Consider the following 26,152-nt stretch of genomic DNA (forward strand, 5'->3'; position numbering starts at 1 on the left):
TAAAAAACAAAAAACAAAAAACAAAAACTGTATCTGCTTGGTAACCGGAGAATTATAGTCACTTCATAAATGGTCAAGTATTAAGAAGGAACTTATTTTATAACAAAGTCAGCAAACTCTTAAAAGTGATAACTATGTCACTATTTGTACTAAATTGCTTAAAAGGAAAGCATCAACATTTACACATTTTTATTGAGGCTATTTAATGATTCAGTTAATATTTACCAAGTGCCTAGTATGTGTCGAGTCTTATGCTGGCACTGGGAGGATTGTAGTAATTAAAATAGACAAGATCCTTGCTCAAATGGAGAAGACATTCTAATGACCAGAAGCAGATGACAAATAGGTAACAAAAAACAAAATATTTTTAGATCTCATACATGCTAAGAAGAAAGTAAATGTGGTGACCAAAGGGATTAAGAAGGATCAGCAAAGAGCTGAGAACAGAGAGCAAAGAACGAAGGGAAAAGCTTTCCAGGTGAAAGGAATTGCAAGTGTAAATGCATAGAGCAAGAAAAAATCCATCATGTTTGTTTATTTACTTATTTATTTATTTATTTATTTATTTATTTATTTAAGATTTGGAGCGAACACAGGCAGGCAGAGTGGCAGGCAGAGGCAGAGGGAGAAGCAGGCTCCCTGCCAAGCAAGGAGCCCAATGTGGGACTCGATCCCAGGACGCTGGGATCATGACCTGAGCCAAAGGCAGCTGCTTAACCAACTGAGCCACCCAGATGTCCCTCCATCATGTTTAATAAACAGGACGGTGCATAGTGAGATGGTGTGGTGGAAAGGCCACTGACAGTAGGCCACTGGGTGGGAAGGGGGCAGGGCACAGGATGGCATCAGTCTTGGAATGGGAGCGTAGCACGTGTTGGTAGTTAAGTTTGATGATAGTTGTCTATCTGTCCTTTTGCAGTGTTTTCCCCAGATATTCCTCTCTGCCTCAAGAATTCACTGACTTGTCTAATTTTAAGCCTCTCCTTCCAGATCTCCTTCCTTCCTCCTTTAAAACTGGATTTCTTACCTCTCCTGGAATGGCAGAGTGCTATTACCAAGAGCAATCCTAAATACTCAAATACAAGAGACTCCAATAGCGAAGCGGGGAGACAGCTTTGGTAGTTAAGGTAGCTACCTGGCCATTGGTCATTGACTTCAGAGGCAAAGAGGTTACGGTTTTTGAGTGTGTGTGTGTGTGTGTGTGTGTTTAGTACACTTTACTCTTTGGAGAAGTTTTAGGTCCAGAGCAACACTGAGCAGAAAGTACAGTTCTCATAGACTCACCCTGCACACCCACACACCCCCCTTTGCCACTATCAGTGCCCTGCATTATGGTGGTACACTTGTTACTATCCATGAAACTACACTGACATACCATTGTCTGAATGGATACAATTATTTATCTATTCACTTACTTAAGGACAGCTTGGTTGCTTCCAAGTTTTTGGCAATTATGAATAAAGGCTCTTATAAACATCCTTTAGATTTTTTTTAAAGATTATTTATTTATTTATTTGACAGAGATAGAGATCACAAGGAGGCAGAGAGGCAGGCAGAGGGGGAAGCAGACTCCCTGCTGAGCAGAGAGCCTGATGTGGGGCTTGATCCCCAGACCCTGAGATCACGACCTGAACCTAAGGCAGAGGCTTAACCCACTGAGCCACCCGGGTGTCTCCTTCTTTAGATTTTTGTGTGAGCTTGTTTTCAACTCATATGGATAAATACCAAGAAATGTGATTGCTGGGTCCCAGAACATTTTTAGCTTTATAAGAAACTGCCAAACTGTCTTCCAAAGTGGCCGTACCGTTTAGCATTCCCACCCGCAATGAAGGAGCGTTCCTGTTGCTCCACATCCTTGCATACATTTGATGTTATCAGCATTTTGTCGTTTTGCCATTCTATTTTTATTTTGTCAGAGAGAGAGAAAGCACAAGCAGGCAGAGTGGGAGGCAGGCTCCCCGCTGAGCAAGGAGCCCAATGTGGTACTCGATCCCAGGACCCTGCGATCAGGACCTGAGCTGAAGGCAGAGGCTTAACCAACTGAGCCACCCTGCCATTCTATTTTTATTTACTTTTCTAAATTTTAAGTAGGCTCCACACCTAAGGTGGGGCTGGAAGTCACAACCCTGTGATTAAGAGTCAGTGCTCTACTGACTGAGCCAGCTAGGTGCCCCAAGTTTTGCTATTCTGTGGGTGTGTAGTGGCATCTTGTGGTTGTTTTAATTTGCATTTCCTGATGACCTATGACACGGAGCATCTTTTCATGTGCTTATCTGCCATCTGCATACCTTCTGTAGTGAAGTGTCTGTTCAGATCTTTTGCCAATTTTTAATTGGGTTGTTTATTTTCTTACTACTGAGTTTTAAGAGTGTTTTGTATTGTAGGGGATCAGAATATGCCACCCCAAAATATTCCAGCTTGGCCTACAGATTATTTTCAGCTGAAGGCAGTTGAGAAGAAGCAGAAAAAAGGGAAAAAAGGGAAAAAAGCCTCTGACTTGAAACTGAAGTAACCCCATTATAAAACACGTGTAAGGACACTGTGATTCGCAGGGATAGGATTTCTAGACATCACACAACTGATAAATAACAGAACTGTTACTTCTCCTCTGGTCTTCTAACCAAGAACATAGATATTTATCATTTGCCTGAATTCTCATCTGAGAAAAAACTTGAAGGAAAAACAACAGTGAAGCAATTAAGCATGTGTGTGCACGCATGCACACACACACACACACACACACACACATTCTCTCTCTCAAATAAATAAATGAATAAATAAATAAATTAATTAATTAAAAAAAAGAAAGAAAGAAAAAGAGTCATGCTTGGGTGGCTCAATTAAGTGTCCCAGGACTCTTGGTTTCAGCTCAAGTCACAATCTCAGGGTCCTGAGATGGAGCCACGCCTCTGGTTCTGCCCTCACTGGGGAGTCTGCTTGAGATTCTCTCCCACTCTTTCCCTCTGCCCCTCCCCCTGTTCATGCACAAGCTCTCTCTTTCTCTCTCTCTCTCTTTCTCTCTCTAAAGAAACAAATCTTTAAAAAAAAAAATAGAAAGAAAGAAAGAAAAATAAGAGAAAGAAAAAAAAATCTCTGCCCTCTCCCTCCCAAGAAAGGCAAGATGATCCCTAATCTCCAGAGAGTATCAGTTCAGAAACCTGAGCAGCATCTACATAACAAATCTTATTAGGCAAGACTTCTCTTTCATTAGTTTCCTTGTGCATTAACTTTTCTACAGTCTGGCACTCTAAACCTCTTTTCCTTTGTCTTGTCACTTCTCTACAAACTTACTGTTCTTTGTTAAAAATGCCTTGTAAACTCCAGGTTCTAACCATCCCCTTGAGTTCCTCCTCACTGACATTTCTCTCCTGTGGAAGCATGACACACAGGTTAATAAACTCTATTTGTTTTCCTCTTGTAATCTGTCTCTTGTCAGTTTAATTTCCAGGGCCCTAGGTGCAGAATCTAGGGAAGTGGAGGGAAAAAAAGGCTTTTTTCCTGCTTTACAGTTTATTTTGGATAACCGTCCTTTATCAAATGTGTTTTTTGCAAATATCCATGCCCCCGTGCCCCAATATGTGGTTTGTCTTCTAATTTTATTGGCAGTGTTTTTCACAGAGCAGAAGTTTTTAACTTCAATAAAGTATGGCTTATCAAGCTTTTTCTTCATGGATCATGCCTTCGGTGTCATATCTAAAAAGTCATCTGCATGACCAAGGTCATCTAGGTTTTCTCCTATGTTAATCTTGTATGAGCGTTATCGTTTTGCATTTTATATTTAAGTCTGTGATCCACTTTGAGCTAATTTTTGTGAAGGGTGTAAGGTCTGTGTCTATATTTATTACTCTTTTTTTACATTTTTTAAAAATGGATTTTTTTTCCTTATACTTACTCACTGTACAAATTTCTTAGAAGTCCGATAAACATGGGTGTACCTGGGTGGCTCAGTGGGTTAAGCGACTGACTCTTGATTTGGCTCAGGTCATGATCTCAGGGTCCTGGGATCCAGGCCCATACTGGGCTCCATACTCAGCACAGAGTCTACTTGTCCCTTGCCCTTTGCCTACTGCTCTGCCTACCTGTTCTCTCTGTCAAATAAATAAATACATAAATAACCTTTTTTTAAAAAAGATAAACAGGATAAACATTAAGAAGCAACAACTGGTAACATTTGATGAATTACCAATTAATCTCTTAAATATGCATTTTTTATTTTCTAATTTATATTTTTCACCTTGCTTCTTTCATTTAGACATTATAGCATGACTGCTTTACTTATGTAATTAAAAACACTTTCTAAATGTAATTTTAATTGTTCCATTTACTCTAATTGGATCATGTATTATTATTTACTTAATTTTCCTATCATTGTGGTTTCTTATTTCTAATTTTTATCATAATTCCTTGATGAACATCTCTGTGTGGAAAGCTTATTTTTTTCTGCACTTCAAGTTATTGTCTTAAGATAGAACCCTGTCAGTAGACTTATGGATTCAGAGCGGGGAAAAAATATAATGCTAGAGCTCTTAATGCATGCAGTCAATTTGCTTTCTGGGAAGGTTGTATCAGTTTATAGTCCATTTGTGGTGGATGAGTGCCTATCTCCACTCAATCCTTGCTGCTCCTGAACCCTGTCATTTAAAAATATCTGCTAATTTGATGGGTGAGAAATTGTATCCAGTTGCTATAGTTGGTTAGTGAGGTTGAACAAATGTTAACCAAGTATTCATTTGTTAGCTGTTTGTAGTACATTTATAAATCATGTGTTCACAAACTTGTTCATTTGAATCACTGTTTTATCCAGATGGTTTGATGTTTGTTGGTTTGGTTTTTAGGAAAACTGGAACAGCTTACATAAGAAAAATATTACATCATAACAATTCTGAAGGATTTTTGTCCTCTGTTATTGCGGAAGTGATAGACCCTTTTGGAATAGAAGAAGTGAATGAAAGCACATGTTTGTCTAGTTCCCTTACCATTAGTCATGTTGGAATTGACTCCTATAAACTTACTCTTCAACCACAAAGTAAGTGTAATAAGTAAGTGTACATCTTTGATGGCTAGAAAAAAAATGAAGAATTATCTTTTGGGAAGATTCTATAGATGAACAGTAGATTTCAAGATTTAGTCCATTTTGCAAGATACTGAAATCTACATACACTTGTGTTCCTGGAGGAATGTTTAATTCTAATATAACAAAACCTAGCTTAAACGTCATTAATATTTCATATATAGTAGTGCCTTTCATTTATTTGTATAATGCTATTTTGTCTTAAACAGTATTCAAGAGAAGAAAAGAAAATAGGAAGTCCAAAGAAAAAAAGAAAGAAAGAAAGAAATATTAGAAGTCCATGTAGATTTTGCCCTACATATTAAAATAATTATGTAGGATATTTCTATTTTAAGGATTATATACAACAGATATAAATCCAAAGTTAGTACCATTTATTGTAAGGATTTGGCTTTTATTGTGAGTAAATGGGAAGCCATTGAAAGCATTCAAGCAGAAAGTAACATGATTGGACTTTGGTTTTAACAAGATCACTTTGGTTCCTGTATTGAGAATGGGCTGGGCAGGTGTTAGAAGTCAAGAAGAAAAGCAGAGAAATCAGTTTTGTGATTGCAGTAATCAGGTGAGAGATTATATTAAATTTAAGGTGCCTGACATTCTTCCAAGTGGACAAATGAGGTTCATATTTAGGAAGACAAACCTGGAGTTCAGGGAAGGTATCTGGACTGGAGAGAGAAATTTGAGCAGTCAGTATATGTATGATAGTTGATTCTATGAGACCAGATGAAACCACCTGGAAATACAGAGTATAAATATGGAGTATAAATATGGAAAGGAAAAGCTCTGAGTTGCAATCCTTGGCATTGCAACAATTAGTGGTTAGGAAGATGGTGGAAGAGTCAGGACAGGAGAGTGGGTGGTCTATTCAGAGAAGAATTAAGAGAAAGTGTGAAGAAGATCTTTCAAGAAGGATGGAACCAGTAGGTCAGGTCAGATGAAGACGGAAAACCAGCCAGCAGATCTGTGGGCAAGTCACTGGTAACCTTGACAGAAGCTTTTTTTGAGTGGAACAGTGTAGACAAAAAGTGTGATTGGATTAGTTTCTAAACAATAGGAACGGAATTCCTATAAACAGAGAGGAATTGAAGACAGTGAATGAAAGCAACTATCTTGGCAGGAATTTTGTTAAAAGGGGAGGAAAGAGATTATGTGAATTGGAGGGAAGATGGGAAGGGATTTTTGTTGGTTTGTATAAAGTGGGAGAGATTATGGGATGACTGAATAGCTCCGTTGGTTAAGCATCCAACTCTTGGTTTATACCTAGGTCATGAACTCAGGGTCCTGGGACAGAGCCCTGCGTCCACCTCCATACTTAGCAGGGAGTCTTCTTGGGATTCTCTCTCTTCCTCTCACTTGGTCTCTCCCCTCAATCTTTCTCCCTCTCTCTCTTTGTCTCTTTCTCCAGCAAATAAATAATAATCAAGTGGAAGAGGAGGGGAGGAGCAAGATGGCAGAGGAGTAGGAGACCTAAATTTTATCTGGTCCCAGAAATTCAGCTAGGTAGTTATCAAACCATTCTGAATACCTACCAACTCAATTGGAGAGCAAAGAAAAGAATAGCAGCTATTCTATGAACAGAAAAGCAACCACTTTCTGGAACATAGGAGTGAGGAGAAGTGAATCTGAGGGGATATATAGGAAGATGGACCACAGGGGCAGGAATCCTCTGTCAGCCGGCTCCTGGCAAATGAGAACGGAGGAGAGCACAAAATCAGAACTTCAAGAAGTCACTCCAGTGACTAAGTAGGGCAGGTGGACCCCTTGCTGGGACAGGACCCTTGAGGTCATAGACCACAGGTGCTTGAGTGTGGCAGAGCTCCCAGGTATCAGAGCAGGGAAGCCAGCTGCAAAGACAGAGCTGAGGAGGGGGCTCTCAGCTCAGGGTTGCCATAAACCAGGATCTGCAGCATAGTTGGGCCACTACTCTTCAAGCAGGGATCCCATAAATGGCAGATCTGGAGAGACCATCCCCCGCCCCCAGGAGGAGCAGCACAGGAATCTGCTGGGTTTGTTGACTCCAAATGGGGCCACACGCCAGAGATAGAAATGCTCGTCATGGGCTGGGTGAGTAGAGTGCAGCCAGAGACCAAAGAGACAGGAGTGATTGACTGCTTTTCTCTGAGGGCGCACTGAGGAGTGGGGCCCAAGCTCTTGGCTCCTATAGGGCTGGATATTGGGAGGTCTCCATTTTCATTCTTGTCCTCCAGAGCTATATGGAAAGCATTCAGGGAACAAAACTACTGAGAGCAAATCTAACCAGATTGCTTAGCCTAGTCCCCTGGCAAGGGTGGTGCAATTCCACTGCAGGCAAAGACATTTGAGAATCACTGCAGCGGGCCCCTCCCCCAGGAGATCAGCAAGAACATCCAACCAAGACCAAGTTTACCGATCAATGAGAACTACAAAACTTCAGAGCGAGGGGAATACAGCACCTAGAATTCATGGCCTTTTCCCCATGATTCTTTAATCTTTCAGAGCTAATTTTTTTTTAATTTTCTTTATTTTTTCTTTTTCTCTCTCTTTTTTTGAATTTTTCTTCTTTCCTTTTTCAACCAACATCTTATCAATTTGTTCTTTAAAGTCTTTTTAAATTTTCGCTTTGCCATCATCTTCAATCCCTTCATTGCATTTAACCTTGTTTTGTGTGTGTGAGTGTGTGTGTGTATATATGCATATATATACAACTATATAAATATATACATGTATGTTTTTCTTTCTTTAAAATTTTGGGATACAGTTTCTTCTAACACCAAAATACACCCAAAATCTAGGGTGTGGCTCTGTTCTATTCACCAGCCTGATCGTATTCTTCTTTTCCTTCTTTCTTTTCTTTTTTTCTCTCTCTTTTCCCCCCAATTTCAGATCTCTTCTGATTTGTTTAGTGTGTATTTTTCTGGTGTCATTGTTACCCTTTTAGCATTTTGTTCTCTCATTCATTTATTTGTCTCTGGACAAAATGACAAAACAGAAGAACTCATCTCAAGAAAAAAAAAAAAAAAAACAAGAGGCACTACTGACTGCCAGGGACCTAATCAATACAGACATTAGTAAGATGTCAGAACTTGAGTTCAGAATGACAGTTATAAAGTTACTAGCTGGGTTTGAAAAAAAGCATAGAAGATGCTATGCTTTCTCCCTTTCTGGAGAAATAAAAGAACTAAAATCTAACCAAGTCGAAATCAAAAGGGATATTAATGGGGTGCAATAAAAAATGGAGGCTCTAACTGCTAGGATAAATGAGGCAGAAGAGAGAATCAGTAATAAAGAAGATCAGATGATGGAGAATAAAGAGTCTGAGAAAAAGAGAGATAAGCAACTACTGGATCATGAGGGGAGAATTCAAGAGATAAGTGATATCATAAGATGAAACAATATTAGAATAATTGGGATTCCAGAAGAAGAAGAGAGGGGCAGAAGGTATACTGGAGCAAATTATAGCTAAGAACTTCCCTAATTTGGAGAGGGAATCAGGCATCAAAATCCAGGAATCCTCAAAATCAATAATGATAGGTCAACACCCCATCATCTAATAGTAAAACTTACAAGTCTCAGAGACAAAGAGAAAATCCCAAAAGCAGCTCAGGACAAGAGGTCTGTAACCTACAAAGGTAGAAATATTAGATTGGCAACAGACTTATCCACAGAGACCTGGCAGGCCAGAAGGCACTGGCCTTATATATTCAGAGCACTAAATGAGAAAAATATGCAGTTAAGAATATTATATCCAGGGGCGCCTGGGTGGCTCAGTGGGTTAAGCCGCTGCCTTCAGCTCGGGTCATGATCCCAGAGTTCTGGGATCGAGTCCCACATCGGGCTCTCTGCTCAGCAGGGAGCCTGCTTCCTCCTCTCTCTCTCTGCCTGCCTCTCTGCCTACATGTAATCTCTCTCTGTCAAATAAATAAATAAAATCTTTAAAAAAAAAAAAAAAGAATATTATATCCAGCTAGGCTGTCATTGAAAATAGGTGAAAAAATAAAAAGCTCCCAGGACAAACAAAAACTAAAAAAATTTGCAAAGACCAAACCAGCTCTACAGGAAATACTGAAACAGGTCCTCTAAGCAAAGAGAGAGCCTAAAAGTAACAGATGAGAAAGGAGCAGAGACAATTTACAGTAAGTCACCTTACAGGCAATACAATGGCACTAAATTCACATCTTTCAATAGTTACCCTGAGTGTAAATGGGCTAAATGCCCCAATCAAAAGACAGAGGGTGCCAGAATGGATTAAAAAAAAAAAAAAAAAAAAAAAAAAAAAAAAAAAAAACAAGACCCATCAATATGCTGTCTACAGGAGACCTATTTTAGACCCAAAGACACCAACAGATTCAAAGTGAAGGGCTGGAAGACCACTTATGCTAATGGCCATCAAAAGAAAGCTGGGGTGGCAATCCTTATATCACTCAAATTAGATTTTAAACCAAAGACTATAATAAGAGATGAGGAAGGACACTTTATTATACTTAAAGGATCTACCCAACAGGAAGATCTAACAATTTTAAATATCTATCCCTAACATGGGAGCAGCCAATTAATAATAAAACCAAAGAAACACATTAACAATAATACAATAATAGTAGGGGACTTGAACACCTTCTGCACTGAAAAGGACAGACATCTAAGCAAAAGATCAACAAGAAAATAGAGGCTTTAAATGACACAGTGGACCAGATGGACTTCACAGATATATTCAGAACATTCCATCCCAAAGCAATAGAATACATATTCTCCTCTAGTGCACATGGAACATTCTGCAGAATAGATCACACCGTGGGTCACAAATCAGGTCTCAACAGGTACCAAAAGATTGGGATAATTCCCTGCATATTTTTGGACCACAACACTTTGAAACTAGATCTCAACCACAAGAGGAAAGTTGGAAAGAATTCAAATACATGGAGGCTAAAGAGCACCTTACCAAAGAATGAATGGGTCAACCAGGAAATTAAAGAAGAATTTCTAAAAAGTCATGGAAACAAATTAAAATGAAAATATAACTGTTCAAGAGGCTCCTGGGTGGCTCAGTGGGTTAAGCCTCTGCCTTCAGCTCAGGGTCCTGGGATCAAGCCCTGCACCGGGCTCTCTGCTCAGCAGGGAGCCTACTTCCCTTCCTCTCTCTCTCTGCCTGCCTCTCTGCATACTTGTGGTCTCTGTCTTCAAATAAATAAAATCTTTAAAAATATATATATATATATATCTGTTCAAAATCTTTGGGACACAACAAAGGCCATCCTAAGAAGAAAGTATATAGCAATACAAGCCTTTCTCAAGAAACAAGAAAGGTCTCAACCTAACCCAACCTAACCCAACACTTAAAGCAGTTGGAGAAAGAACAGGCAAAGAAAGCCTAAACCAGCAGGAGAAGAGAAATACAAAGATCAGAGCAGAAATTGATGAAATAGAAACCAAAAGAACAGTAGAACAGATTAATGAAAGTAGGAGCTGGTCCTTTGAAATAATTAATAAGATTAATAAACCCCTGGCCAGACTTATCAAAAAGAAAAGAGAAAGGACCCAAATTAATATAATTAGTGACTGAGCCATCCAGGCACCCAGGACCCAAAATAATAAAATCATGGATGAAGAGGTGAGATCACAACCAACAGCAAAGAAATGTAATTATAAGAACATATTATGAGCAACTATGTGTCAGCAAATTAGACAATCTGGAAGAAATGGATGCATTCCTAGAGACATATGAACTACCAAAACTGAACCAGGAAGAAATAGAAAACCTGAACAGACCAATAACCAGCAAGCAAATTTAAACAGTAATAAAATCTCCCAACAAACAAGAGCCTGGGGCCAGATGGCTTCCCAGGGGAATTCTACCAAACATTTAAAGAAGAATTAATTCCTATTCTCCTGAAACTGTTCCAAAAAATAGAAATGGAAGGAAAACTTCCAAACTCATTCTGTGAGGCCAGCATTACCTTGATCCCAAAACCAGACAAAGACCCCATCAAAAAAGAATTACAAACCAGTATCCCTGATGAACATGGAGTCTCACCAAAATATATTCTTACCAAAATACTAGTCAATAGGATACAACAGTACATTAAAAGGATTATTCAGCAGGACCAAGTGGGATTTATTCCTGGGATGCAAGGTTGGTTCAACATCTGCAAATCAATCAATGTGATACAATACATTAAAAAAAATAACAAGAACCATATGATATTCTCAATAGATGCAGAAAAAGCATTTGACAAAGTACAGCACCCTTTCTTAATCAAAACTCTTCACATTTTAGGGAGAAGAGGGTACATACCTCAATATCATCAAAGCCATCTATGAAAACTCCACAGTGAATATCATTCTCAATGGGGAAAAACTGAGAGCTTTTCCCCTAAAGTCAGGAACACAGCAAGAATGTCCGCTATCACCACTGCTATTCAATATAGTACTAGAAGTCTTAGCCTCAGCAATCAGACAACAAAAAGAAATAAAAGGCATCCAAATCAGCAAAGAAGAAGTCAAACTCTCAGTCTTTGCAGATGAAATGATTCTTTATCATATCAAGCCAAAAGTCTTCACCCCAAAACTTCTAGAACTCATACATGAATTCAGTGAAGTGTCGGGATATAAAATCAATGCACAAAAATCAGTTGCATTTCTATACACCAACAACAAGACAGAAGAAAGAGAAATTAAGAAGTTGATCCCATTTACAATTGGACCCAAAACCATAAGATACCTAGGAATAAATCTAACCAAAGAGGCAAAGAACCTGTACTCAGAAAACTATAGAATACTCATGAAAGAAATTGAAGAAGCACAAAGAAATGGAAAAACATTCCATGCTCATGGATCAGAAGAAATATTATGAAACTTTCTATGCTACCTAGAGCAATCCACACATTTAATGCAATCCCTATCAAAATACCATCAACTTTTTTCAAAGAAATGGAACAATCCTAAAATTTGTATGAAACCAGAAAAGAGCCAAATAGCCAGAAGAATGTTGAAAAAGAAAACCAAAGCTAGTGGCATCACAATTACATAATCAAACTTTATTGGAAAGCTATAATCATCAAGACAGTGTGGTACTGGAACATAAACAGATGCATAGATCAATGGAATGGAATAGAGAACCCAGAAGTAGACCCTCAATTCTACGGTCAACTAATCAACAAAGCAAGAAAGAATGTCCAATGGAAAAAGACAGTTACTTCAACAAATGATGTTGGGAAAATTGGACAGCAACACGCAGAAGACTGAAACTAGACCATTTCCTTACATCACATACAAAAATATACTCAAAATGGGTGAAAGACCTCAGTGTGACATAGGAATCCATCAAAATCCTTGAGGACAACACAGGCAGCAACTTCTTCGACCTCAGCTGTAGCAACTTCTTTCTAGACATATCGCCAAAGGCAAGGGAAGCAAGGACAAAAATGAACTTTTGGGACTTCATCAAAATAAAAAGTTTTGCACAGCAAAGGAAACAGTCAACAAAACCAAAAGGCAACCAACAGAATGGGAAAAGATGTTTGCAAATTACATATCAGATAAAGGGCTAGTATCCAAAATCTATAAAGAACATATCCAACACAACAACCAAAGAACAAATAATTCAGTCAAGAAATGAACAGAAGACATGGACAGACATTTCTGCAAAGAAGACATCCAGATGGCCAACAGACACATGAGAAAGTGAGCCACATCACTCGGCACCAAGGAAATACAAATCAAAACCACAGTGAGATACCACCCCACACTAGTCAGAATGGCTAAATTAACAAGTTGGGAAGCAATAGGTGTTGGTAAGGATGCAGAGACAGGGGAACCCTCCTGCACTGTTGGGGGGAAAACAAGCTGGGGCAGTCACTCTGGAAAACAGTATGGAGGCTCCTCAAAAAGTTAAAAATAGAGCTACCCTACAATCCAGCAATTGCACTATTGGGTATTCACCCCAAAGATACAAATGTAGTGATCTGAAGGGGCAGGTGCACTCCAATGTTTATAGCAGCAATGTCCACAATAGTCAAACTATAGAAAGAGCCCAGAGGTCCATCAACAGATGAATGGATAAAGAAAATGTGGTATATTTATATCTATCTATTTATCTGTATCTATATCTATCTATATATCTCTCTGTGTGTATGTATATATGAGTATTACACAACCATCAAAAAACCCCCAAAACCTTGCCATTTGCAATGACATGGATGAAAGTAGAGGATATTATGCTAAGCATAATAAGCCAATCAGAGAAAGACAATTATCATATGATCTCACTGACATGAGAAATTTGAGAAACAAGAGAGAGGATCATAGGGGAAGTGAGGGGAAAAATGAAAAAAGGTGAAACCAGAGAGGAAGAAAAACCATAAAATATTTTTAATCTCAGAAAACAAACTGAGGGTTGCTGCAGGGGAGGGGGGGTGAGGTATGAGGTAACTAGGTGATGGACACTGGGGAGGGTATGTGCTTTGGTAAACACTGTGAATTGTGTAAGACTGATAAATCACAGACCGGTACCTCGACAAAAAATTAATACATTGTATGTTAATAAAAAAATAATAAAGTGGGAGAAATTAGAGCATGCATACACAACAAAGGGAACAATGAGGGTCTCTTCTGACTACTTCTGTTGATTTTTTCAGAATGAGGAGAACATTGGTGTGCTGGTATCTTTCCTGAGGTATCAAAGACATTTGAATGTGGTGACCTCCCCTTCCTTGAAACAGCCTTCTTATGGATCCTCTCACATCATCTTATGTGGGGATGTTCCTCACAGTCCTGCCCTAAAGTCTAGTGCTTTTAAATATTCATGCCCTTCCTAAACAATCAATTATTCATCTACTCAACAAATATTTGTTGAGCACCTTCTATATAATAGGCAGACCTTTAGGTCGTGGGGAAACACTGGCTACATTATCCTTCTCTTATGTTATCCTTCTCTCCGTGTTATCCTCTCTCTATGTTAACCTTCTCTTAGAATCACAATAAAGATTCTAAGTTATTAAGGTTCTTGGTAGTTCTAAAGTAAAGAAATCAGCTTTCTTATACTTACTTAGCCCTACGAAGGTATCTTTTTTTTTCCCCTGCAGGGGACTTTAGGGAACTAGTTTAATAATAAAGGTTTAAAAATATGTTTGTGTTTGACATATTTGTGATATACTTTCTACAAAATAATTTGAATTCTAACCTCAAATCTGGCCAGTGTGTTCCCTGGTTAAGACCACAGTTTAAAAACTCAAATAATGTTTTCATCAGTTTTGTCCACCAGGATGCTTGAATAACATTGGCTATTTTATTTTACAATAAATTATTCCTTTTTTAGCTCCAGGTACTAATGCCTCATTTCAAGACCTGGATGTAGAGAAGACTGTGGTGATTCCTGGTCATAGCAGCTTCCTGATCACAAGCATTTTAGATGATAAGAATGCTTTAGCTATTGCTACCATGCCTGACAGAATACTCAACAATATGATCATCCCAAAAGACTCCTGGTTCTTACACAACTTGGGGCACAGAAATGGACGAATGTGGTCTATATATGCAAAACCGTGTAATTATTGGTTTCAACAGGATCATTCCCTATTCCTCAATGTCCTGAAATACATTGATCTGGGGAAATCTTACACTTTCAAAGTTAAGGTTATACCTAATACAGAAGGTAAGTTTATTTTTACTGGGAAACATCAAAAGGAGATGTTGTTTTTCTTTTTTTTTTTTTTTAAGATTTTATTTATTTATTTGACAGAGAGAGATCACAAGTAGGCAGAGAGGCAGGCAGAGAGAGAGAGGAGGAAGCAGGCTCCCTGCTGAGCAGAGAGCCCGACGCGGGACTCGATCCCAGGACCCTGAGATCATGACCCGAGCCGAAGGCAGCGGCTTAACCCACTGAGCCACCCAGGCACCCCGATGTTGTTTTTCTTGAGTGTAAAATATACTCTTTGATATTTTCATTATCTTTGGCTTACATGGTGGCTGACATTCTGTTAATAATGGTATTAGCTTCTAATTATTGAACACTTACTATGTTCTTAGGCTCTGTACTAAATTATTTTTATGTATTTTTTCACTTAATACCTTCAACAACTCAAAAAGCCTAGATTTTAATTCTCATTTATAAATGAGGAAAATGATGTTTTGTTAGCAGCCCAAGTTTACACAGGACTTTAGTTTAGATTTTTGCTGTCCTCTGAAAAGAAACCTGTTTAGTTACTTTGGTATTGTTGCAGTTATTTCAAGTATTTATTTTGAGCCCCAAAAATGGATTTTAAATAGTATTCTATTTTTCCCATTTTCCATGGCATTTATTTATTACAAAAATGAAATTAAACTTCCTAAAGATGAAGGAGAAATGGCATAAAGGAAAATAAAACAATAATTTTGACAAATAACTGAGCTAGAAAGAGGAAAGGAAGATGAAGGGAAGGGGGCGGGAAAGAGAAGAAAATTCTGTCACCAAAGTGAAGAGGGAACTCAAAGCCAAAGAAATTAGCTACTTTGTGGCTCCCTGAAAGATGTGAGACTTAGATATGGGCCATGTTGGCAGAGGGATGGATTTTAATACCCAACTGTTGGCAGAATATAATTTGTGGTAGGAGGCTGGAACCAAAACCAGTAAGTAAAGCTGGGAGCTTAAATTATGAAAAGGGGATTATGAAAACTTTATCTTCCAACCCAAAGAGGGAGTTCAAGGAACTACCATCTCCATGAGACCCAAAGTGGGAAAAAGGATCTCTTGTAAAAACCGCAAACTCCAGGACTGTGTAACGCCTAGAGGCAACACACTAATTGTAGAAATCCCAAGCTGAGAAGTAATTTTAATGCATGGGCCCCAGCTTAAGCAAGCATAAAACTTTTTGTAGGAATATTTCCATAGTCCAGGGAACATAGACTTCCATGGAAAAATAGATCTCCATCAAACATGAATTGAGGAAAACATTTTAAAACCATGTAACCAAATTACCTAACGGAAGAAAAGAGAACTTGATTTTTATTTTCATTTCATTTATTTATTTATTTACTTACTTACTTACTTATAAAGTAGACTCCACACCCAGCATGGAACCCAAAGTAGGACTTGAACTCATGACCCTGAAATCAAGATCTGAGATCAAGAGATGGCTGCTTACCTGACTGAGCCATCCAGGCACCCCAAGAACTTGGTCTTTAATCTCCAAGGACTTAAGATAATAGAAAAATCAGAAAGACACTATATGTAAAACTCTCGGAGAGATAAAAGAAGATATATGAATCATAATGAAAGAACAAAACACAATTTTTTAAAAGGCTCATTTGAAAAACAAAACCAAACGCATTTATACAAATGAAAATTACCCCCCCCAAAAAAAATTGGAGGACATCTTTTTGTGTTTCAATCAATACTGTGGCACTTAAATATTGTTAAAAAAAAAAAAAAACCTTCCTCTTGAAACTCTTAAAATCTTTTCTCATTGATTATATGACTAATTGTCCATATTTCCTTCAAGTAATTCTAGAGTTTTAATTTAATTTAACTTTCCATCTAAGTCTTTAATTTACATTGATTTCACTTTGATATATTATAGGATATATTATAGGTGATTAGTGAGTTGTTCCAACCACAGTTCTTGAATAGTGTGACCTTTCTTAACTGGCTTCAGAATACAGTGAACAATTTACCTATCATCTTGACCATTCTGGATTTTTAAAACTCTGTTCCTATTTTATCTCTTCATATTCCAGTGCAAGGCCCACAGTGTTCTAAATATTTCAGCTTTAAAACATATCAAATCCATTGTTGAATGGTACAGTTTTACTCATTCAGTTTGATGGAAGCAAATAGTAATCAGAAAATCAACTCTATTGCTTCTTTGTGAAGAAAAGCCTAGTGCATGCTACTCAAAGTGTGGGTGGCTAGACCAACCACATCAGCAGCACCTAGCTGCTTGTTAGAAATGCAGAATCTTTTGTAATTCCATGCAAATCTTAGGGGTGTTTTTCTATTTTTGTGAAAAACCCTATTGGAATTTTGATATGGATTGCATTGAGTCTGTAGGTATGGACATTTTAAGAATATTCTTGTAATTTATGAACATGGGCTGTCTTTCCATTTATTTGTGTCTTCTTCAGTTTCTTTCACTGTTATCTCATAGTTTTCAGTGTACAGGTCTTTTACCTCATTGGTTAAATTTATTCCTATGTATTTTATTCTTTTTAGTGCTATTGTAAATGAGATTGTTTTCTTAATTTCTCTTTTGGATAGGCTGTTGTTAGTGTTTAGAAACACAACTGATTTGTGTTCTGGATTCTGGGGCATTACTTATCTCTATGTAAGGTCCTGTTACCTACAAACAGAGGCAATTTTACTTCTTTCTTTCTTTCTTTCTTTCTTTCTTTTTTTTTAATTTGACACAGATAGAGAGAGTTCACAAGAAGGTAGAGAGGCAGGTAGAGAGAGAGGAAAGCAGACTCCCTGCTGAGCAGAGAGCCTGATGCGGTTCTCGATCCCAGGACCCTGGGATCATGACCCGAGCTGAAGGCAGAGGCTTTAACCCACTGAGCCATCCAGGTGTCTGTGTATTACATTATCTTAATCAAAACATTATGATACTGGCATAAAAGGCAGACACATAGCCCAATGGACCAAAATAAAATAGGCAGCCCAGAAGTAAGTTAATTAATCTTTAACAAGGGAGCCAAGAACATGCAGTGGAAAAAAATAGTCACTTCAATTAATGGTATTGGGAAAATTGGTTAATCACACCCAAGAGAATAAAACTGAACCCTTATCTTACTAATTAATGAAATTAATTAATGAAACGAATTAATGGATTAAAGGCTTAAATGTAAGATCTAAAACCTTAAAACTCCTAGAAGAAAACATAGGGGAGAAGATCATTGACTTTGATCTTGACACTGACTTTTCTGGATATGACACAAAAATCAAAGGCAACAAAAACAGAAGTAAATAAGTGGGACTACATCAAACTAAAAAGCTCTGCACAACAAAGGAAACCATCAGCAAAATGAAAAGACAGCCTATGGAGTGGGAGAAAATATTTGTAAACCTTATTCTGGTAAGCAGTTAATATCTGAAATGTATAAGAAACGCATACAACTCAATAGCAAAAAAACAAACCCCACAAATAATGCAATTAAAAAATGGGCAAAGAACCTGAGTAGATGTCTTTCAGAGAAGACATATGAGGGGTGCCTGGGTGGCTCAGTGGGTTAAAGACTCTGCCTTCGGCTCAGGTCATGATCCCAAGATCCTGGGATCAAACCCCACATCGGGCTCTTTGCTCAGCAGGGAGCCTGCTTCCTCCTTGCTTTCTCTGCCAGCATCTCTGCCTACTTGTGAACTCTGTCTGTCAAATAAATAAATAAAATATTTAAAAAAAAAAGACCTGTGAATGGCCAACAGATACAGGGGAAAGTGTTCAACATCACAAATTATTAGGAAAACGCAAATCAAAACCACAGTGAGATATCACCTTAAACCAGTTAGAATGGCAAGTGTCAGAAAGACAAGAGATGAGAAGCATTGGTGAGGATATGGACAAAAAGGGAACCCTCATGCACCATTGGTGGAAATGGAAACTGGAGCAGCCACCATGGAAAGAATGGCAGTTCCTCAAAAAATTTGAAGTAGAAGTACCCAATGTTCCAGCAATCCCACGTCTGGGTATATATCTGAAGGAGACAAAGTCAGGATCTCAAAGAGATATCTGCACTCCGATGTTCATTGCAGGTTATAATAGCCAAGGTACAGAAACAACCTAAGTGTTGGTTGATGGATGAATGGATAAAGAAAATGTGTGTGTGTGTGTGTGTGTGTGTGTGTGTGTGTGTGAGAGAGAGAGAGAGAGAGAGAGAGGACATGGATTATTATTAAGCCCTAAAAAAGAAGAAAATTCTGCCATTTGCAGCAACATGGATGAATCTGGAGGATATGGAAAGTCAAATGAGCCACAGAGAGATCGATAAGTACGGTATCATCTCACTCAGGTGTGGAATCGAATTTTTAAAAAGTCTAACTCACAGAACTAGAGGGTAGAATAAATGTTAGTTGCCAGGGGTTAGGGAGTAGAAAAAATGGACAGATGTTGGTCAGTGGAATACAAGCTTCTTGTTGTAAAATAAGTAAGTTCTGGGAATGTAACATAGGCCATGGGGTCCATCGTTAATAATACTGAATCAGAGGCACCTGAGTGGCTCAGTTGGTTAAGCTTCTGACTCTCGATTTTGACTCAGGTCATGATCTCAGGGTCCTGAGAAGGAGGGTCGTGAGATTGAGACCCTCTTTGGGCTCTGTGCTGGGTGTGGAGGTTGCTTAAGATTCTCTCGCTCTCTTTTTCCCTCTCTCCCCATGTTCTCTCAAAATAGTAATAGTAATAATAATATAATAATACTGTATTGTATACTTGAAATTTGCTCCTAGAGTAGATCTTATATGTTCTCACTGCACACACAAAGTAACTGTGAGTTTGTGAATGTTAATTAAATTATGATCATTTCACAGTGTGTGTATATATAGACATATATATATGAAATCATCACGTTATACTCTCTCTTCATTCATATATGCGTATATATATATACATATATATGTATATATATAAACTATATCTATATGTATATATATATAGTTTTCTTCATCAGTCATACCTCAGTACAGCTGAGGTGGAGGGTGGGTAACCTCGGCCCCCTCCGCAGGTCCTGGTAGATCAGAATCTGCATTTTAATAGAAATACCCAGCAACAGTTTTGGAAGCACTAGCCAACTCACTCTGGTTTAAAGGAAACTGCTGTCCATGAGTCTCCAGGCAAATCATTTCCTACCTCTCAGTCCTGGTTTGCTTATTAGTAAAGATGGCAGATAGACTACACAGTCTGTCAAATATCTTATTCTAGTAAATTTCTCAGTATGGAGCGATTGCAGGCAGGTGGCCTGCAGGTAGAAACCGGCCTGCTGATAGGTCTCCTTTTGTCTTGGCCACAGTGGGCTGATAGCTCTTGAAACTGAGCAGGCATCTTTCAGTTTGTTTCTTTTTTAGTTATTTTTATTGTGTTAGTCACCATACAGTTTCTTCACTGAGCCATGCAGCTCAGTGTGATCGGTACTGTCCAAGTGACCTTTCCATGCATTTGAGACCTTGGCTGAAGAATAAGAAATGGAGGTGAGCAATATTTCTGGGAGAAAATATTTGTGAAGTTAAATTTTTCTAAGAACCATCAAGCTTAACTTTCTATGAATTCCTAATTATAGCTGTAGCCATTATGAAACCTTCATAATAGATTCTGTATATGTTCTAGAATCCTGATTAGCTGGTCATTATGAAATTGTTTAAATTTTCCATGATTTTTTTTCTTTTTTAGTTCCCAGACTTTTTTTTTTTTTTAGTATAACTGACATACAATGATTTAATTTTAACCTTTAGCTTTGTGTCCATAGGTGTTCAAACACTCAACATACCACCACTGAACGTCATTGTTGGAAATGCAAATCTGCTGGAAGTTAAAAGTGAAGGCTCTTTTGATGATAGTGAGAGTTACATAATGAAAATTTCTGCAGCTAGCAAAGCTTTGCGTCAAGTAAGATTTTCTTTCATTACCAAAATGTCTATTAATTATGGAAAACTTAGCATATAAGCTAAGAGAAAGAAGAGGAAATTGCACATAATCCTACCTCTCAAGAATGATTAAGCACTTCTAACATTTGGGGAATTACAAAAAAGGCTGTATAGCATTACAGGAGACACCTGTTAAGTTAAGCTTCTGCCTTCAGCTCCTGTCATGATCCCGGGATCCTGGGATCCAGCCTGGTGGCTCCCTGCTCAGCGGGGAGCCTGATTCTCCCTCTGCCTGCCACTCCCCCTGCTTGTACTCTCATGCTCTCACTCTCTGTCTCTCTCTGAAAATAAATAAAGTCTTAGCATTATGGAACAGAGGCTCAATGACCGAGGTTTGGACAAGACTGCCTGGTATAGATCTTAATTCTGGAGCTGTCTGTGAACTTGGGAAGGCTGCTTTACTATGGCTAAGTTTCCTTATCTACAAAATGAAGATGAAAATGATAATACCTTCTTTACAGGGTGGTGTATGAGAATGCACCATGATCATTCAAGTAAGACATCTAAATGTCTGGCACATGGAAAATCTCAATCACTATGAACTAACAGTACTTTCCTTTTTTCCCTAAAACTGGGAAAGCATTGTAAATGCCCATAAAACATTTACCCCTTTCACTTAACTATATGATTTAATCCTTTTGATTCACTGAGTATTTTTTATACATATCCCCAAATTGTCTTTCTCATGAAGACTTTCAGCTATAGACCAAAGTGGAATTTCCATACTTAATACTCAAATGAGTCAAGACTTTGCTACTCTTGTTTTATCATCCTCCTACCACCTTTTGGCTTTTGTTTTGAGTTATTTTAGAGTGAAAGCAAACATCATGTCATTTCACTCTTAATGGGATTCAGTTTATATCTCTAAAAAACATGTGCATTATCTCTCATGTAACCATTATCATGCCACTGTTGTTCCTAAAACGTTGGTTTTTTTTTTTTTTTTTTTTTTTTTGGTATCCAACAAAACCTAGTCCATAATCAAATTTACCCAATTTTCTCAAAAATATTTTTATAGTGTTTGCTTTGAATTAGGAGCCAAACAAGACTCACATGGTATGTGATTATTTTTTCTCAAGTGTCTTAGGTACGTACCGTTTTCTTCACTTGCCATTGAATTGTAGAAATAAGATCAGCTGTGTTATAGAATGTCCAACATTTGAGATTCATATGTTTGCTTCCTTGTCTCTTACTTAATTTGTGCCTCTCCTACCTCCAACCACATTTCCTTTAATAGTAGAATCCTGCATAGATGATGGTTCAATGTGTTTTGGTAAAACATTAGAAAAACATATATATCATTTTTAATGACTACAGAATATGGGGATAGAGGTACCAGAGTCTACAACATCATCACAGTTATTAGTATTTCTACATTTAAAATTTTTTTTATTTATTTGTTTTGAGAGAGACACCAAGAGAGCATGAGTGAGGGGAGGGGCAGAGGGAGACAGAGAGGAACAAGCAGACTCCCCACTGAGTGCAGATCCTGATGTGGGGGTTAATCCCCTTTCTCTGCGCTGTTTCTTATATTCCACATATGAGTGAAACTACGTGATAATTGCCTTTCTCAGACTGACCTCTTTCACTCAGTATAATACCCTCCAGTTCCTTTCTGATGGCTGAGTACTATTCCATTGTATGTATATGCCATGTCTTCTTTATCCATTCACCTGTTGATGGACATCTAAGTTCTTTCCATCATTTGACTATTGTGGACATGGCTGCTATAAACACTGGAGGGCAGGTGCCCCTTCAGATCACTACACCCATAACCAGCAAGGAAATTGAAGCAGTGATTTAACAGCTCCTTTGAATAACCTTCATTTCTTTGGATGTCCTCAGGGTTCAACGTCATTGGCATTAGTTGTCTGGGGGGCATCCATTGAGTGTTTAGTCACCACAGTCGTGCCAGTGATGAAAAACAGCTGTAGTTATCTCAAATCTATGCATCACATCCCTAGTAAACTTATCCCACTGGAAGACTGGATTAGTGGTGTTCATAAAGACAGTCAAGGTTTCAACATGATCAAAACTTTGCCGGTAAGAAACCTAAGTGGATTGTTTTAAGGGTACCTGTGATATGTTTCTTTTGTGTGATTGGCTGGCCATCCCGTCTTAGCATTTCTTTCCTGACATGCACAAAACATTCCAGCTATTGGTCAATTTTCCTGTCATCTTGAGGATGTGACAATTATTTCTAAAAGGCCAACACGTCCTGAAATAATGACTTTTTCTGGTAACTCAGTCTCACCATTTTAAAAATTATTTTATGCTGTATTATGGGGACGTAATCTTGGGGCTTTTGTGCTATATACACAGTTATCTGCCATTATGTTGACTTGTCCTGGTTCCATCTTACTGGTTCCATTTTGGTGTAGTTGCCATTTTAATCTCTGCCTTGTCAGAGTCTGTGACACTTTATAAAAAACATGTATTATTATTCTTTGCTGATGAACCCAACTGACCAAACTTGAAGATTTATTTACTAAATATATCACTAAGACTTTTTATGAGGTGTTGAAACTCTCTTGCACTTCCTTTTGGTCGCTATTTTACATACTAAAAAAATTTTCACTTATTTACAAGTTCCAAACAATTATATTGCCATGGGCTAAGGTTGATGAAAGCCCCGAAAAATAAGGTATAGGGAGTACAGGAAGAATAGAAATGTACTCCACTGCCTGGAACTAAAAATGAAATATTTGCTTTGAATGCTTTTTCTGAAAATCAAGATTTTTAAGTTAAAGACTTAGTAAATAATTAAGAATTACTTGTTTTCTTTGCTTACTCACTTACAGATAAACTACAGGCCCCCATCGAACATGGGAATTGCCATACCACTCACAGACAATTTTTACCATGCAGATCCCAGCAAACCGATACCAAGAAATCTATTTCCTACGTCAAAGGTAAATAATTTTTGAATGTACAGACTGTACTTATTTGAATTCAAGAAATCATTCTGTGAAATGACAGATGGACCTAGCTGCAGGGATTCAATGAGAAGGTTCATTCAAAACAATGTTCCATCTACCCTGATATGTCAGCATTTATTACTACTTGTACTACCCTGTTCCTCCTTCTCCTCTTTTAGCCCCCCTGCTCTTTTTTTTTTTTTAAGATTTTATTTATTTATTTATTTATTTATTTATTTAAGAGAGACACAAAGAGAGCATGATTGGGGAAGGGGCAGGAGGAGAGGGAAAGGGAGAAGCAGACTCTCACAGAGCAGGAACCCTGATGTGGAGCTCAATCTCAGGACCCTGAGATCATGACCTGACCCAAAGTCAGAGGCCTAACCAACTAAACCAGCCAGGTGCCCCATTAGCTGTCTGCTATTTCTGGATGTGGTTTTGGAGCTAAGAACTCAATGAACAGAATGCTTCTCCTGACCTCTCCCTGGTTTCTCTTTGGATTTCAAAGGGGATTAGTGGGGTAAGAGTATCTTTTCTCAGATGAAGGGAGCCCCCAGACCCATCTCACATGTCTAGCCCAGTGAAACAAATGGTGTCCTAAAGGAAAGAAGACTATTTGATCCAACAGGGCACATTTAAGCTCCTACCAAGGTTCTGCCTAGAAAACAACCAAACCCAGCAGCCCTCTGTCTCTCTGGAATGTGGAGTGAACAAGATAGAAGGAATAGAAACCATGAGGTTGAGAGGAAGAGTACGTGATGGGTAGTTTCTTGAGGAAACCTCACAGATACCTGTGGAATCTCTCTCCAGAAGAACACAGCTGCCTGCCTGTAGACATACACAAACAGACATTCACACCCCTTCCATGTGCATATGCATTGTGTATCTACACACATACATATGCAAAGACATAAAATGCTTGTTTCTTTTGCTCTAAACTCTTGTCATTCCATGTAATTCAGAACAAAAGCCAAATTCTCACGGTGGTCTATCAGGTCCTTCATGACTTGGCCTTGGCATTCCATCTGACCTGATTTCCCCTGAGGTTAATTGCTCTAGCCACACTGGCCTCCATGCAGTTCTTCAAATATGCCAGATGTATTTCAAGCTCAGGGCCTCTGCAGCCAAAGGTATTCATCTGGAATGCTCCTCTGCCAGATAGCTCATGGCGCATTCTGTCACTGTCTTCGGGTCTTTTTGCTTAAATGTCACCATCATTGTGAGGCCTGCCTTGACCACGCTAATTAAAATTGGAAGCCCCACACCCAGTGGTACCCACTCCCTGTCCCCCTTCTCTCCTTTATTTTTCTTCAGTGCACTTATTACAATTTTCCAGATTTTACTCATTTGCTTTATTTATTGTGTTTCATGAAAAAGGTAAATTATATTAAGTCAAGGTGGTGGTTGTTGTTTTGAAATCTATTTTACTCTCTACTGCATCTTTCATACCTAGCACAGTGCCAGCCACAAGAGTGTGGCAAATACAGAAATTGGACAGTGAAAGCTGCAAAACATAGCTGAAGAAGTTAAAGGGGAACTAAGTGTGAGAAAGATCCCATGTTCATGACTGGAAGACTTAATATTCTTACAGGGGCCATACTCCCCAAACTGACTTACAGATGAAATGCATTCCCTATTGAAATTCCAAATGCCTTTTTTGCATGAATGCAAAAGCTGATTTTAAAATTTATAAGGAATTTCAAGAGACTCTGAACAGCCAAAACCATCTTGAAAAAAGAAAACAAAGTGTGGGAGAACCCCCACTTCCCAGTTTCAAAATTTACTATAAAGCCATGGTAATCAAACCAGTGTGATAATGGCACAGTGTGATAAAGGATAGACATACATATCCATGGAATAGAATTGAGAATCCAGAAATAAACCCATACATATGTGGTCAACTGAGTTTTGACACTTGAGCCAAGACCACTCAAAGGAGAGAGAGTAGGTTTTTCAACAAATGGTGCCACGACAACTGAATGAATACCTACATTGAATAGGATGAATTTGATCACCTATCTTACACCAGATTCAAAAATTAACCTAAGATGGATTGAAAACCTAAATGTAAGGGCTAAAACACAAAACTCTCTTATGGTTGTATAAGTGTATACCTTTGTCTCTTTGGTAAGGTGATGATTTGTTAACTATGGCCCTAAAGTGCAAGCAACAACAGAGAAATAAATAAATTTTAACTCCATCAAAATTAAAAACTTTTGTGTGTGGGTGAAAGGACACTGTCGAGAAAGTTAAAAGATACTCACTGAATGGGAAACAATATTTGCAGTTCATTTATCTGTTAAGGATATCCAGATTCTCTCAAGATCTCTTACAATTCCACAACCAGGAGACAAACCACCCAGTCAGACATAGATGAAGTCTCTGAGTAGGGAGTACTCCAAAAAAGATACACAGATGGCCAAGAAGCCCATGAACAATGTTTGATTAGTTAGTCCTTATGTAAATGTAAATCAAAATCACAATGAGATACCACACCTCACCCATTTGGATGCCTGTAATAATCTTTTTAATGGAAAATGACAAATGTTGGTGAAAATGTGGAAAAATTGGAACTCTCATCCATTGCTG

The 26,152-nt window shown here is 38.2% G+C and overlaps 1 protein-coding gene across 5 annotated transcripts in view; it reads left to right on the forward strand.

The window, feature by feature from the left end:
- CATSPERB (cation channel sperm associated auxiliary subunit beta) overlaps positions 1 to 26,152 on the forward strand; it is a 118,440-nt gene that overhangs the window by 80,768 nt on the left and 11,520 nt on the right. For all 5 annotated transcript variants that reach the window (XR_004286069.1, XM_032344652.1, XM_032344655.1 and 2 more), the window contains 5 exons: positions 4,836 to 5,026; positions 14,361 to 14,696; positions 20,468 to 20,607; positions 22,491 to 22,688; positions 23,447 to 23,557. Coding sequence is in view for 4 of the 5 variants with exons in the window: in XM_032344652.1 (XP_032200543.1) it covers positions 4,836 to 5,026; positions 14,361 to 14,696; positions 20,468 to 20,607; positions 22,491 to 22,688; positions 23,447 to 23,557 (976 nt within the window). In the remaining variant the exon portion in view is untranslated. The remainder of the gene's footprint in view (positions 1 to 4,835; positions 5,027 to 14,360; positions 14,697 to 20,467; positions 20,608 to 22,490; positions 22,689 to 23,446; positions 23,558 to 26,152) is intronic.

This window comes from Mustela erminea, chromosome 5 (genome assembly GCF_009829155.1).
Source record: "Mustela erminea isolate mMusErm1 chromosome 5, mMusErm1.Pri, whole genome shotgun sequence".
Lineage (NCBI taxonomy): Eukaryota > Metazoa > Chordata > Mammalia > Carnivora > Mustelidae > Mustela > Mustela erminea.